We start from the raw sequence: 16,749 nt of genomic DNA, 5'->3' as shown, positions 1-16,749 counted from the left end.
ACGAATACTTTTCTGTGCAACACACAGCGCTGTCTGGCCCTCTCTCTCTTTCCAATTAAAGGCTGAAGTAACAGGCCGCAAGATGGCTGCCGATTATATGAGACTGACATCACAGGGGATGGCTGGCTGCTTATAGGCTGCATGTTGCTCGTGATTCAGGGTCATCCCATCTACCCTTGTTTCCGCCTTCCCATGATTCCTTGCCCCATGTCCTCACATGTGGATCCCTGGAGCCTGTACTGCACTAAATGGAGTTTAATTCAGCTATTCACGCTCACTGTACCCCATGTTACATTCTGTGAGGGGTGCAGTTTCCGAAATAGGGTCACATTATGGGGGGGGGGGGGGGGGGCGGGGGTTCACTGTTCTGGCACCATGGGGGCTTTGTAAATGCATATGGCCCCCGACTTCTATTCCAACCAAATTCTCTCTCCAAAAGCCCAATGGTGCTCCTTCTGTTCTGAGACCTGTAGTGCGCTAGCAGAGCACTTTACGTCCACATATGGGGTATTTCCTTACTTGGGAGAAATTGGGCTTCAAATTTTGTGGTCCATTTTCTATTACCCCATGTTTCTATGGTTTCCTTCCTTGTAAAAAAAATTTATTCATTTAGGAGTCCCCTTCCCCATCTGCCCCTCCCCTCTCTGCTCACAACATCATCTGGCCCCCACCATCGTCTGAAAAACTTTGAACAAAGACAGCCCGCGAAAAGTCTCAGGAGTGGCAAGCCGTACCTACTAGCAGGGGGTGGGAACTTATGCTAATTACAGAGGTTATATGAATCAGGGGCCTGCTCAATAAAGATCAGAAGTATTTTACCACTGACCATGTGTCTGTTATTTACTCCGGTGCTAGCACAGAGAATCAAAAGCCCTATTTTTGTATTTGGAAGGGAGCAGGATACTTACCAGGCTATCTGATTAAATCTATATCAACACCATTTTAGTGTTAAATCAAATTTTTCATTTTCACGTTCAACTTCAACGCAAACCTGTCAAACACATGTGAGGTGTTAAGGCTCACTATACCCATTGTTATGTTACGTTCCTGGAGGGGTATAGTTTCCCAAATAGTGTCATGTGTGTTTTTTTTTTTGCTATCCTTGCACCATGGGGGCTTGACAAATCCAACATGCCCCCCAAAAACCATTTCAGCAAAATTCACCCTCCAAAATCACACAGTTGCTCTTTCCTTTTTGAGCCATGTTGCGAGCCCGCAGAGCTCTTTGCGTCAACATATGAGGTATTTCCTTACTCAAGAGAAATTGGGCTACAAATTGTGGGACTTTCTCCTCATAACCCTTGTAAAAATGAACCCTTGTAAAAATTGGGCTACATGTACATGTTAGTGTAAAAAATGGAGAATTTTTCTCCTCCACTTTGCTGCTGTTCCTGTGAAACACCTAAAGGGTTAAACTTTCTGAATGGCATTTTGAATACTTTGAGGGGTGCAGTTTTTATAATGGGGTCATTTGTGGTGTATTTCTCACAGAAAGGTCCCTCAAATCCACTTCATACTTAACTGGTCCCTGAAAAATTCATATTTAGAATTTTTCGTGAACATTTTGAAAATTGCTGCAATACTTTGAAGCCCTCTAATGTGTTCAAAAAGTAAAAAACCATGTCAACGTTATGATGCCAACATAAAGTAGACATATTGTATATGTGAATCAATATAATTTATTTGGAATGTCCATTTTCCTTACAGAGAGCAGAGAGTTTCAAAGCTCGAAAAAAAATTCAAAATTTTCATGACATTTTTGGATTTTTCACCAAGAAAGGAAGCAAGTAATGACGAAAATTTACCACTATGTTGAAGTAGACTATGTCACTAAAAAACAATCTCAGAATCAGAATGAAAGGTGAAAGCATCCCAGAGTGAATATATAAAGTGACCGTGGTCAGATATGTCTTTAAGGTGAAAATTAGCTGCGTCTTTAAGGGGTTAAATTTCTTCCATGTTTATATCCTTAGATGGATTTGGTCAATCTTTGAGTCATGTGATTTGTAGTTGGTTAGAAGGGGTGGAATGTCATTCCATATTGAGATATCTATGATTAGATATTGCCCATCTTGATATCATAGGGTTTTCTCTCGACAGAGTGATATGTAACCTTTTTCTTATGATATCCTAACCTAGTAGCTTTTGTTTCATTGTAACAAGTTACTTACTACCCACATGTATTGTTCTACTATATGTAGTCAGTTAACAAGCTTGTAATGTTTACTAACATATTAATTTATATTAATTTGCATATATAATTTTGTTTATTACTCATTTATGTTTATAACCTTATAATCAATATATCTGCATACTTTTTTAATACCTGCGTATTATTGTATATTACAAAACCACATCCTTAATCTCCATCATAAAAAGAACTTGTTGATATGTGAGGAAATAGGCTGACTCAAATGTGAATTGTATCAATTGGCTTGGTCTACAATTCACCAGGTCGTAATTTTGATATTTTTAATAATTTTCAAAATGTTTAATATTTCTTATGACCATAATTCCTAATTAATAATTGAGTCACCGTATATAATAGAGTATTCTCCGTTCCGAATATAACCCAAGGCCCCTAATTTCACCCCAAAAACCTAGGGAAAGTTATTGACTCGACTATAAGCCAAGGGTGGGAAATACATCTTCCCCCCCCTGTCATCATCCAGACCCCCATCATTAACACCCCCATTCTCGTCATCATCCCCCTGTCAATCCCTTTGTCATCATCCAGACCCCCCTTTTGTTTTCTACTCAACTCCCCAGTTGTGGAAGGGTGAGCTGGTCCGGGCCATCCATCTTCAGACATCTATGCAGGAGGGACAGTCCGGTGGGGAGATTTAGTCGTTTCGGGCTGTCCATCTTCACCGGGAGGCCCTCTTCTCCGCTCCGGGCCGGCCACAGACTAGTGACCTTGCGTTGACAACGACGCGCAGGGAAGTCCGTGCGCAGCAGACGTCCGTGACGTCCCTGCGCAGTGGCGTCAATGTAACGTCACTAATTCGGTGCCGACCCGGAGCGGAGAAGAGGGCCTCCCGGTGAAGACGGGCAGCCCCAAACAACTAAACCTCCCCACAGAACATATACCTGCAGCATAGATGGCCAAAGATGGATCGCCTGGCTCATCCCCTCACAGATAAGCCAGAAGCGGTTTTTGTTCACTTGAGTATAGCCGAGGGGGTGTTTTCAGCACAAAAAAACATGCTGAAAAATTCTGCTTATACTTGAGAATATTCGGTATTACCGCACGACAGCTACTCCTGTCAAACAACTGCCCCTGACGGACCCCATAATAAGAAATGTGATCTGTCGGGACCAGTTGTTTCCCTTTGTGCCCCGTCAAAACTAACATCTGTTAAGGTGCACAAATAAAAATAAAAAAAGTGCCTCCTTGAAGTAAGATACTGTTGGTCAAGTAGTTGCAACTTTCTTTGCTGGGTTCAGCCATGAGTGTAGGAACTGAGGGAGGATGACTCCCCCAGAAATCATGAAGAGTTGTGGATGCATTCCTAATTTAAAAAAGTGGGACATCAGGTGGCAGATGTGAAGGGCCAGATTATCATTAGCCCATTTGCAACTTCAGCTTCAGGCCCCTCTGCTCACCCCGCACTTGCAGTGATCTTGACAAGTATGCTAGCGGCAAGATCTTAGCTGGTGATTGGCTGAACAGGCTGTTCAGCTTGAGCTTATCTCCAAAGGGGGAGGCCAGAGTACTCACAGAGAAGCAGTGAACTGGTGAGTTGAGCTGCAAGAGCCGGGGACCCATTCAGGAGCTTGGGGGGGGGGGGGGGGGTCATCTATAGCAACATTTCATGGTTGGAAAGCCTTATGGTAGTGAATACAATTTCTGTGCAGCCTGCAGATCTAACGTTTTTCCTGTTAAAGGAGTATTCCATTTTTATTTTTATTTGACTATGCTACAGGGGCTGTGAAGTTAGTGTACTTCATAATATAGTGTCTGTACCTGTTTGTGACGGTGGTCTCACAATTCTTCTGTGTTTATAGCCCAAATATTTATTTTTAACTACATACAAAATTACTCATGTCTTGGGATTTCCCAGTTTGCAGTGCGACGAGACCTGACATCACTAGTCAGGTGATCAAAGGGAGTCTATCCTGCTTCAATGGGGGGAAGCAACCACTGGGTGTGAGAGAGTTCATTTTGCAACAGCTGTAGGCACCCTGATTAGGAAACACTGGTGTATTACATTGAAGGGATCACAGGTGTGTTTCAATAGGTGGGGTGGCTGATGTGTGGGAGAGAGGAAAGTGACATCATACTTACAAACTATGGAACTATGGGATGTGTAGTTTAGAAAACGAAATGCAACAGGAAATACCCAGGTCTGGCTGATACGTACTACTAAAATCCCCTTATGGTGGATAACCCCTTTAAAGATCAGAGGGGTATCACATATACGTATGTTTCCTGAATGCCTCCTGCATCTGTCCACAGAGCCTTATGACATCTGCAGATACAAATTGAGTAGGGAGTGCACATAAATACACACACAGACAAAAGACACACATATGCACACACACAGATAGAGAAACAAAGTGTGACTAATAACCTCTGCACCTATGGCAAAATAATGCAAAGACATTGAAGTGCTATCATGGAGGATGAAGTGTTATAACTAGTGATATTAGGGATATGCTACCACTTTCTGAGATTGGAAAATTGTTGCCTGTGCTGTACATTTTAAGTGTTAACAGGTTAATTACATAAAAATTACCTGTAATATTCTTCCTGGATTGTGGTAGCAAGTTGCTGGTTGTAATATTCAATGTCAGTAAAATTTACCACCAAAGTGTTTCTTTCTGGTCTAATTAACTCTTCAGCTGCAGGTACATACACATTTCCTCCATCTTTACCTTTGCATCTGTAATGTATGTAAAGAGTACATAATATAGTCAGTGAAATATTATAAGCATCCATACACAATGAAAGTTAAAGGGGTTATCCAGGAATAGAAAAACAGAGGTAATTTATCTCCTAAACCACTCCCTGTCTCCAGTGCGGTTCTGCAGCTCAGCTCCATTGAAGTGAATGGTTCCAAGTTGTAATACCACACACAACCTGAAGACAGACATGGAGCTGTTTTTTTAAAGAAATTACCTCTGTTTTTGTATTCCTGGATGAATTTTGGATAAAAAAAAAAATAATCTACAAGATTTTAACCACATTCTAAGGCAATGTTTACATCAGTCAGGAGCTCCATTATACACGCTGATAATGAGGCTGAAGTGTGGGTGAGACACCGGACATCAATGGATCCTGGATAAAAGTGCAAGGAATGGCAATGGAGGTAACCGGCTCAAACGGCGTTGACTGACCAGAACACAGAGAGGATGATAAAAACGGACTTTAACCTTGGACCCAGGACGTATGGGTACTTCCTGGGTCCCGGACCTGCGATATAACGTGGGGTCACACGGTGACCACGCATCATATCGCGGCGGGCCCGGCGTCATAGTGAAGCCGGGACCCGCCTCTAATAGCGCGCGGCACTTATCGCGGTGCCGCGCACTATTAACCCTTTAGCCGCGCGCTCAAAGCTGAGCTGCGCGGCTAAAAACGAAAGTGAAAGTTGCCGGTTAGCTCAGGGAGCTGTTCGGGATCGCCGCGGTATAATCGCGGCATCCCGAACAGCTGTAGCACAGAAGGTGATCTTCTTACCTTCTCCTGTGCCGTCCGATCGCAGAATGAATGCTTCAATCCAGGCTTGAGCATTCAATCGCCGAAAACACTGATTAATCCATCTTGATAGGAATGGATCAATCAGTGGTAAAGATCAGTTAATGCAATGTTATAACCCCCTATAGGAGCTATAATATTGCATAAGAAAAGTGTAAAAAAAATCATTAACCCTTTCAATTATCCCTTCCCCTAATAAAAGTTTTAATCACCTGGCATCATTTCCAAGAATAAAAAAAAAAACCAGTGTAAATAAAAACATATGTGGTATCGCCGCATGCGGAAATGTCTGAATTATAAAAAATATACCGCTTTTTAAACCGCAAGTTCAATGCCGTACGCGCAAACAAATTCCAAAGTCCAAAATAGCGCATTTTTGATCACTTTTTATACCACATAAAAGTGAATGAAAAGTGATCAAGAAGTCTGATCAGAACAATGGTACAGCTAAAAACTTCAGATCACGGCGCAAAAAATGAGCCCTCATAGCGCCCTGAACACAGAAAATAAAAAAAGTTATAGGGGTCAGAATATGACCATTTTAAATGTATAAATTTTCCTGCATGTATTCATGATTTTTTTCTGAAGTAATACAAAATCAATCCTATGCAAGTAGGGTATCATTTTAACCATATGGACCTACAGAATAAAGATAAGGTATCATTTTTGCCAAAAAATGTACTGCGTAAAAATGGAAGCCCCCAAAACTTACAAAATAGTGTTTTTTCATCAATTTTGTCGCACATTGATTTTTTTTTCCCCATTTCACCGTAGATTTTTGGGTAAAATGACATATGTCATTACAAAGTAGAATTAGTGACGCAAAAAATAAGCCATCATTTAGAATTTTAGGTGAAAATTGTAAAGAGTTATGATTTCTTGGAAAAATTGAAAATTAAAAAACGGAAAAAGCCTGGGTCATTAAGGGGTGCAACGTGTTTCGGTGCGCATGCGCAGCTTTTTCAGGCATAACAAGGTAGAAATAGCGGCACACAAAAGGTAAAAATTAACTTCTTGAATAACAGAATAAAAGTAGGTAATTAAACCATTTACAAGATTGCTAGGATGCATGCAGTGAATCCCCACAAGAGGGTGCCGATCCAATGCAAGCATGTAGCAAAAAGACAAGGGATTAATAATATGTCCCTGATACAAAATATGACACATACAGTATGAAATATAAGGACGCTACTATAAAATTTAGGACCGACCTACCTACAGATCACATAAAAAAATACCAAAAATACACTTCAGCAGCATACAGAAAAAACCATACAGTACACAATTTAACGGACATTCTCTCATTAAGTCCCTGCAACACCAAAGTAGCTAGTTTAAAGATCCAATAAGATTCACAGTTAATCAATTTCTGATAATGGTTGGGAATATTCTCCGGTGTGATCTTAAGGATGATTAGCCACAGGTCATTAACCCCTTAAGGACCCAGCCATTTTACACCTTAGGACCCGGCCATTTTTTGAACATCTGACCACTGTCACTTTAAACATTAATAACTCTGGAATGCTTTTACTTATCAATCTGATTCCGAGATTGTTTTTTCGTGACATATTCTACTTTAACATAGTGGTAAAATTTTGTGGTAACTTGCATCCTTTCTTGGTGAAAAATCCCAAAATTTGATGAAAAATTTGAAAATTTAGCATTTTTCTAACTTTGAAGCTCTCTGCTTGTAAGGAAAATGGATATTCCAAATATTTATTTTATTTTATTTTATTCACATATACAATATGTCTACTTTATGTTTGCATCATAAAATTGACGTGTTTTTACTTTTGGAAGACACAGAGGGCTTCAAAGTTCAGCAGCAATTTTCCAATTTTTCACAAAATTTTCAAACTCACTATTTTTCAGGGACCAGTTCAGGTTTGAAGTGGATTTGAAGGGTCTTCATATTAGAAATACCCCACAAATGACCCCATTATAAAAACCGCACCCCCCAAAGTATTCAAAATGACATTCAGTCAGCGTTTTAACCCTTTAGGTGTTTCACAGGAATAGCAGCAAAGTGAAGGAGAAAATTCACAATCTTCATTTTTTACACTTGCATTTTCTTGTAGACCCAATTTTTGAATTTTTACAAGGGGTAAAAGGAGAAAATGTATACTTTTATTTGTAGCCCAATTTCTCTCGAGTAAGCACATACCTCATATGTCTATGTAAAGTGTTCGGCGGGCGCAGTAGAGGGCTCAGAAGGGAAGGAGCGACAAGGGGATTTTGGAGAGTACGTTTTTCAGAAATGGTTTTTGGGGGGCATGTTGCATTTAGGAAGCCCCTATGGTGCCAGAACAGCAAAAAAAAACACATGCCATACCATTTTGGAAACTAGACCCCATGAGGAACGTAACAAGGAATTAAGTGAGCCTTAATACCCCACAGGGGTTTCACGACTTTTGCATATGTAAAAAAATAAAAATAAATTTTCACTAAAATGTGTGTTTCCCCCCAAATTTCACATTTTTGCAAGGGTTAATAGCAGAAAATACCCCCCAAAATTTGTAACCCCATCTCTTCTGAGTATGGAGGTACCCCATAAGTTGGCATGAAGTGCATTACGGGCGAACTACAATGCTCAGAAGAGAAGGAGTCATATTTGGCTTTTTGAGAGCAAATTTTGCTCGGGGGCATGTCGCATTTAGGAAGCCCCTATGGTGCCAGGACAGCAAAATAACCCCCACATGGCATACCATTTTGGAAACTAGACCCCTTGAGGAATGTAACAAGGGGTACAGTGAGCATTTACCCCCCACTGGTGTCTGTCAGATCTTTGGAACAGTGGGCTGTACAAAATTTTTTATTTGCACAGCCCATTGTTCCAAAGATCTGTCAGACACCAGTGGGGTGTAAATTCTCACTGCACCCCTCATTACATTCCGTGAGGGGTGTAGTTTCCGAAATGAGGTCACATGTGTTTTTTTTTTCTTTTTTGCGTTTGTCAAAACCGCTGTAATAATCAGCCACCCCTGTGCAAATCACCTCAAATGTACATGGTGCACTCTCCCTTCTGGGCCTTGTTGTGCGCCCCCAGAGCACTTTGCGCCCACATATGCGGTATCTCCGTAGTCAGGAGAAATTGCGTTACAAATTTTGGGGGGCTTTTTTCCCCTTTACCTCTTGTCAAAATGAAAAGTATAAGGCAACACCAGCATGTTAGTGTAAAAAATATTTTTTTTTTACACCAACATGCTGGTGTAGACCCCAACTTCCCCTTTTCATAAGGGGTGAAAAGAGAAAAAGCCCCCCAAAATTTGTTAGGCAATTTCTCCCGAGTACGGCTATACCCCATATGTGACCCTAAACTGTTTCCTTGAAATACGACAGGGCTCCGAAGTGAGAGCGCCATGCGCATTTGAGGCCTGAATTAGGGATTTGCATAGGGGTGGACATAGGGGTATTCTACGCCAGTGATTCCCAAACAGGGTGCCTCCAGCTGTTGCAAAACTCCCAGCATGCTTGGACAGTCAACGGCTGTCCGGCAATACTGGGAGTTGTTGTTTTGCAACAGCTGGAGGCTCCATTTTGGAAACAGTGGCGTACCAGACGTTTTTCATTTTTATTGGGGAGGGGAGGGGGCTGTGTAGGGGTATGTGTATATGTAGTGTTTTTTACTTTTAATTTTATTTTGTGATAGTATAGTGTAGTGTAGTGTTTTTAGGAGACAGTCACGCGGGCGGGGATTACAGCGAGTTTCCCGCTGCGAGTTTGAGCTGCCGCGCAAAATTCGCTGCATCGCAAACTTGCAGCCTGATACTCACTGTAAGCCCCTGCCCATGTGAATGTACCCTGTACATTCACAGGGGGGGGGCCTCCAGCTGGTGCAAAACTACAACTCCCAGCATGCACAGTCTATCAGTGCATGCTGGCAGTTATAGTTTTGCAACAGCTGGAGGCACACTGGTTGGGAAACACTGAGTTAGGAAACAGACAATGTTTCCCAACCAGTGTGCCTCCAGTTGTTGCAAAACCACAACTCCCAGCATGCCCAGGCAGCCGAAGGGCATATTGGGAGTAGTGGTTACGTAACAGCTGGAGGATAACAGTTTGGGGACCACTGTGTAGTGGTGTCCAAGCTGCAGCCCTCCAGATGTTGCAAAACTACAACTCCCAGTATGCCAGAACTGTCCAGGCATGCTGGGAGTTGTAGTTCTGCAACATCTGAAGGGCCAGATGTTACAGAACTACAACTCCCAGCATGCCTGGACAGTAAGGGCATGCTGAGGATGTGTAGTTTTGCAACATCTGGAAGGGCACAGTGGTCTCCAAACTGTGGACCTCCAGATGTTGCAAAACTGCAACTCCCAGCATGCCCAGACGCCAAGGGCTGTCTGGGCATGCTGGGAGTTGTAGTTTACAGGGTCCCATTACAGCAATGCACGTCGCTTTACGGCGACGTGCATTGCTGTAAAGGGCCCGACCACGGCTGAAGATCCACTCACCTGTCGCCGCCGCCGCCTTCTTCCTCGCCGGGATCCGGGTCTTCAGGGACGAGGTAAGTACCGGGGCCGGTCCCCAGCACTCCCCCGTCCCCCGCCGCGTCCTCCGGTCTTCCTCCCGTCCTCTCCGGACTTCAAGGGGCCGGGCAGGACGGGAGGAAGTAACCGCCCCCCCCCCCCTGCGATTGGTCGGTTAGTTAACCGACAGATCGCAGGGTATATGAGGAGGTGGCAGGTTTGCCACCTCGCTCCTATACGTTAGCATGGTCCTGGCTGTCTGTGACAGCCGGGATCATGCGAAATTACCGGGCGGTCGGGTCCCAGAGACCCGATCAGCCCGGTATCGCCGCAGATCGCAAGGGCGATTTCCCTTGCGATTTGCGGCGATCGCCGACATGGGGGGCCTACATGGCCCCCCTCGGCGTTTGCCCTGGATGCCTGCTGAAGCATTTCAGCAGGCATCCGCTTCCGATCTCTGCCCGGGGCGCGGCAGAGACCGGAGAAACACCAGGACGTACTAGTACGTCCTGGGTCCTTAAAGCCCAGGGTGCCAGGACGTTCTAGTACGTCCTGGGTCCTTAAGGGGTTAATATTGCTACTATGTACTGTAGAAAAATGTTGAGAAATACTGTGTAGTGAAAAGTTATTTTTTGATATTTGATCTATGCTTGGACATACGTGACCGCACCGTTTGAACGGTACTGCCAATGTACTGCCAGCGACAACTACAATACAGCAAGTATATTGCAAATTGAATATCACAACTGACTATGTGTGCAATGGAAAATGTTTTATTTGTTTGAAAAGACTGAAATGTCAAGTGGGTATTTCAATCAAAGAGCAACGTGCCTTGTTGCAAGGATAGCAGCTTGTTACTGTCAAGGCAGAAGATATTTGGGTATTCTTCGTGATACGTTTTAGTCTATTAGGAGTCACCAAACTTTGCAGATTTAGATCTCTAAAGATGGGATGGCTGCAAATGATGGGCCAATTTCACTTCAGAATTTTCTTTATTTCATTTTCCCCACAATTATAATTAGTTATAACGTTATACTTTAACCTATTAGAATTTTTATCATTTTTATTTTTGCATGTATTATCCATTTTGCCTTCATTTTTATTTCTGGGAACAATAAGATCAATTTGTTTAATATTTTTAACTTTTTAGTATGCTCTATTAAAGGAGGCCATCAGGATACCCCTTGGTCAAGAAGTGTCCACTAAGCATCCCCACTTTGAATATAGTCTGTCCAGGGTTCCATTAGATGTCAGTTATTTTTCAGGATTTTAACGTGACATGCTGGATTTTTCTCTGCATTATTTCTCTGCCCATAACAGAGCTCCTACTGTTGATGTGAACATAGCTTTAACAGGTTAGCACCATTTATAGATTTCAGCACAGATCCTTTTTTTCTCTATCACAGTTTCCCCAAAGTTGTCCTGACCTCATGGGACTGGATTAGAGCTAGTTGGCGATCTGTTGTCTTTACACATGCTGCAACTCATTTTAACACTTTTTTTGACATATAAGAAATGTGAAAATTTGATTGCACCTGCTAGGTACATTATACTTTTTTGTGTGTACTTTAACCACTTAAAGGGGTTCTCCAGTGCTTAAACATCTTATCCCCTTTTGGATAGGGAATAAGATGCCTGATCGCAGGAGTCCCGCAGCTGGGGACCCCCCGGGATCATGCATGCGGCACCCCGTTTGTAATCAGACCCGGAGAGTGTTCGCTCCGGGTCTGATTATGGTCGACCGCAGGTTCGGCGGCGTGTGACATCACGCCTCCGCCCCCGTGTGACGTCATGCTCCGCCCCTCAATGCAAGCCGACGGGAGGGGGCGTGATAGCTATCATGGCCCCTCCCGTAGGCTTGCATTGAGGGGCGGAGCGTGATGTCACACGCCGCCCGCCCTGCGGTCGACCATAATCAGACCCGGAGCGAAAACGGGGTGCCGCGTGCATGATCCCGGGGATCCTCAGCTGCGGGACTCCCGCGATCAGGCATCTTATCCCCTATCCTTTGGATAGGGGATAAGATGTTTAAGCACCGGAGTACCCCTTTAAGGAAAAAGCCTATTTTGGCCTTAAAGGGGTATTCCAGGAAAAAACTTTTATATTAACTGGCTCCAGAAAGTTAAACAGATTTGTAAATTACTTCCATTAAAAATCTTAATCCTTTCAGTACTTATGAGCTTCTGAAGTTAAGGTTGTTCTTTTCTGTCTAAATCATCTGATGACACCTGTCTCGGGAAACTACCAGTTTAGAAGAGGTTTGCTCTGGGGATTTGCTTCTAAACTGGGCTTTTTCCGAGACAGGTGTCATCAGAGAGGATTTAGACAGAAAAGAACAACCTTAACTTCAGAAGCTCATAAGTACTGAAAGGATTAAGATTTTTTAATTGAAGTAATTTACAAATCTGTTAAATTTTCTGGAGCCAGTTGATTATATATAAATAAATAAAAAAGTTATTTCCTGGATAACCCCTTTAACCCCTTAAGGACTTAGGACGTGTGAGTACGTCCTAAGTCCGGTCCCTGTCTATAAGCGGGATGGTCATAGCGGGATGGTCCCAGCGCCTATTCACAGCCGGGACCCGCGGCCGCGATCGTTTGGCCACGCGCTATTAACCTTTCCGATGCGGCGCTCAAAGCTGAGTGCCACATCGAAAGTGAAAGTAAATGCTTCCCGGCTGATCGGGGTCATCGCGAGAGAAGAAGGTCCCTACCTTCTTCCGTCGGCATCCCGGCTCTGATTGATTGCTCCATGCCTGAGTTACAGGCTGGAGCAATCAACTGCCGATTACACAGCTTGTTGCCATGCAACGGCAAGGCAACAATCTGTGTATGCAATCAGCCATTGCAAGCTCATAGGTCCCTATAGGAGTTATGAGCTCGCAAAAAAAAACAAAAAAAAAACTGTAAAAAAAAAAAAAGTTTACCTTTTAAGGTATTCCCTTCTGAATTAAAAGTTTAAATCACCTGGCATTTCCTAGTAACAAAATAAAACAGTGTAAATAAAAATAAACATATGTGGTATCACCACGTGCGGAAATGTCAGAATTATAAAAATATACTGCTTTTAAAACCGCACATTCAATGGCGTACGCGCAAAAAAAATCCACAGTCCAAAATAGCGCATTTTTGATTTTTTGGGGAATAAAATGTGACTAAAAAGCAGCATTTTTGGACTTATTTTTGAGGTTTACGCCGTTCACCGTACGGGATCATTAACATTATATTTTAATAGTTCGGACATTTACACACGTGGCGATATGAAATATGTTGATAAAAAAATTGTAATGCTTCTGGGGGTAAAAATGGGAAAAACTGACAATTTTCATTTTTATTTGGGGAGGGGATTTTTAACTTTTTTTTATTATTATTTTAATTTATTTATTTATTTATTTATTTTTTACCCTTTTTATATCCCCATAGGGGATTTGATTGCTAATACTGTTCAGTGCTATGCATAGGGCATCGTAGCACTAATCAGTGTTATCTATGATCTTCTGCTCGATCTCAGACCGGGAGACGGATGGAGGCAGATGAGGGGACCTTCGTCTGCCATTGCAGATGATGGGATCCCCGCGCCCCATTACAGATCATGGCATCTGAGGGGTTGATGGCTGACTTCCATACAATCGTGGATGTCGGCCATTACAGGCGGGAACCTGCGTGTATGACACGAGCACCGCTTCAATGCTCGCGGTCATGCACAGGACAAATGTACGCCCTGGTGCGCTAAGTACCGCTGCACCAGGATGTACATTTACATCTGTGGTCGTTAAGGGGTTAAATACATGTATGTATATGCTATACCTAATATGCCCACAAACCATATCACATTGATTTAAATATTTTCTAAAAACGCATCAAAACACATGTTAATAATGCATGTAAACCAAACATGCGGAAAGACACACATACATTTTTAGGAACACCTATTTTTTCCTGTTGCCTCTTACTGTGTCCAACTATGCCAGAATAAACACCAGTGCAAAACCCACATCGCATTTTTAATGGTGTTTAGAACTTTCGCATAGAGAGAAACGCCAAGATTTCATAGATTTTTATTTTAAAACCATACACTCAACCCACAAACACTGTAATGCACTAAAGAGAAGTGGAAAAAACACCAGAGATTAAAATGTTAAGGGAGCATTAAATGTGAAAAATTCCTATTAACTTGCAGCTAACATCTCGTTGTGTTTTTTTTTTTTATGAAAAAATGCAGTGTGGAATTTGTGACAATTTTTTGAGCATTTGAAAAAAAAAATATGGAAAACAAAACGGATAAAAACCCAGCCTACGGATGGTTTTTGGCATCATGTTTTTCTAGAAAAAGTTCAGAGACTCACATGACTTGTAAAGTAAAAAACAGAAAACACACAAAATACTATTGTGTAGGGGGAAAGAAGAAAAAAACTATCAGGTAGGCAGGGCCCCTCTGCAGAACAGCTTGCAGTCATATGAGCATGGTCCCATAGCTTTTTGGCCTGCACAGAGCCCATAGACCAGCACAAACTCCTTGCAGGTCCGGTAAGTACACAGATAAGATTGAGTGGAAGGTAAGTAAGTTTTATTTTTTATTTTGGTAGGTCATCACTTTTCCATGGGATAGATAATATCTAGTAGGAGGCATTCAATCGCTGAAACCCCCACCAATCATGACACCAGAGGTCCCTTATCCTCTGTGTGAATGAAGCATCAGCAGATGATCGCCTTCTGCTCTATTCATTCTCTGTGGGACTTAGGAACATTGCTGAGAACTGAACTTGTCAATGAGTGGAAATCCCATTGAGAATGAATGGAGCAGTGGGTGACATCCTTATTTTTGCTGCCCATTGACAGTCAATGGGCAGCAAAGATAAGATTGTGTGAACTGCCCCCTAGGATAGATTATACATGTTGCATCTAAGGTAGAAAACACACAGCATTTTTCGGAAACTGCTGCAGCCAGATGTTAGCTGGGAGCCGATAGGGAAATATGAAACACTATAACTACATAGTGGAGTTTGTGGCTTTTTGGGTCTGGTATTTCTTCACCCAGTTTAGGTAATTTCTCTCTCCCATAGTCTGCTATAGGATGGAAAGAAAACCTACAGGTGAGAAAATATATACTAATGCACACCATTTTGGAAATAGAAAAACATAAAAACTGCATCAGGTAGCAAGAAAAAGAAAAAAAAACTTAATCAAAAAGGGGGAGATTTATCAATGCATACCTATCACTGTTTGGCTCTAATTTGGTGCATTTATTCTGCGCAATATTTGCTGTGAAGTGGCTGCACACAGACACATTGATAAATCGCCCCAATGGGCTTATTTCATTTTTCTCAGGCCTCTTTAAAATAAAAAATCTGGTTGCTATGGGCAACTGCATCAATCTTTCTCTATTCAAGTTTTGATAAATCTCCCCCAATGTGTCTGAATGAAGCATTAAAAAGGCTAAACCCAATTTAATTTAGCACAGTGTCATGTTGTACTAGTTATTGGACCCACACAACAAACAGAACCTGTGTCAGAGTAATGGTGAAATCAGTCACGTCTCCTATTAAGGGTGGATTAACACTGCATTTTTCTCTCCATTTCAGTATTTTACATTTTTTCAATGTGCTGTATACACATGGTCAACTGTACTACTGTGTAAAAAAACAAAAACCCATTCATTTTTTTCTGTTTATAAAATGGAAAATTGATTTTGCTCCATTACATACAGCAGCAGCCTCCATAAAGCATATACAAGTGAATAAAACCAAGGAAAATAAAAAGCAGTGGGAGGCTAGGTTCATACTATGTTTATGCTCCTATTATTCGTATTCAATGGCATCCTGTCCAGAACTGGATGCCAATGTATACTGTTAATGGGAGCTGCGGACCTAAATTCTAGGGCCAAACAAAGTCACCTAGTCCATTAAGGAGCCATGCACTATTTCAAAAGCGCCGAAGCACACGCTTTTGGAGTCCACTTAAAACAGCGCATAGACCCAGAGGTGACTCAGTTTGATCATAAAACTCAATGGGGTCCACTGCTTTCATTAACAGTAAACATCAGCATGCCATTTTTAGTGAGATGCTGACAGATACAGCTGAAGTGAGCAAAAACATAGTATGAATTTACCCGAAACCCACCCTAAGAAGTAAAAAAAAAAAAAAAAAGGCTTACTCCTCCAAGAACTCCAGGAACAGCTTCTGACACTTATCAGACAGCTCATCTTTCACTTGCTGCCCTGTAGTTTCAGATGCCAGTGCGGCTGGATCACCTAACTCCATGATCACAAGGAAAAAGCACTAAAGCAAGCACACCCTACAGCTTTTGGTAGTGTCTGCTCCTTTGTAAACTTTGCCCCTCCCCATGGCACCTCCCAGTATTAACCAGTAATTCTGTTCAATTGAAATGAGTTAAAATAAAAGGATGGTTTGACTAAGGCTGGAACTCCACTGAAGGTTTTTTTTTTTTTTTTTTGCAAAAACGCCATAAAAAACTCCAATTTTTCGCTGCGTCCAGATGTTAGCTGCAAGTCAATAGTAAACTGCAAAATGCCAGATTTACTTGGCGTTTTTCAGTTTGGCGTTTTTTTTAAATCCTTT

General features: G+C 42.1%; 1 protein-coding gene across 1 annotated transcript in view; it reads right to left on the bottom strand.

Annotated features, from left to right (window-relative positions):
* The window catches only part of LOC130273447 (maternal DNA replication licensing factor mcm6), a 321,467-nt gene that overhangs the window by 216,356 nt on the left and 88,362 nt on the right, over positions 1-16,749 (bottom strand). Inside the window, exon 3 of the mRNA XM_056520266.1 lies at positions 4,740-4,886. Coding sequence (XP_056376241.1) covers positions 4,740-4,886 — 147 coding nt within the window. The remainder of the gene's footprint in view (positions 1-4,739; positions 4,887-16,749) is intronic.

Source organism: Hyla sarda, chromosome 5 (genome assembly GCF_029499605.1).
Source record: "Hyla sarda isolate aHylSar1 chromosome 5, aHylSar1.hap1, whole genome shotgun sequence".
In the NCBI taxonomy this organism is placed as follows: Eukaryota; Metazoa; Chordata; class Amphibia; order Anura; family Hylidae; genus Hyla; species Hyla sarda.
Note: the sequence above shows the minus strand (reverse complement) of the source record. Positions and strands in the feature narration are given on the sequence as shown.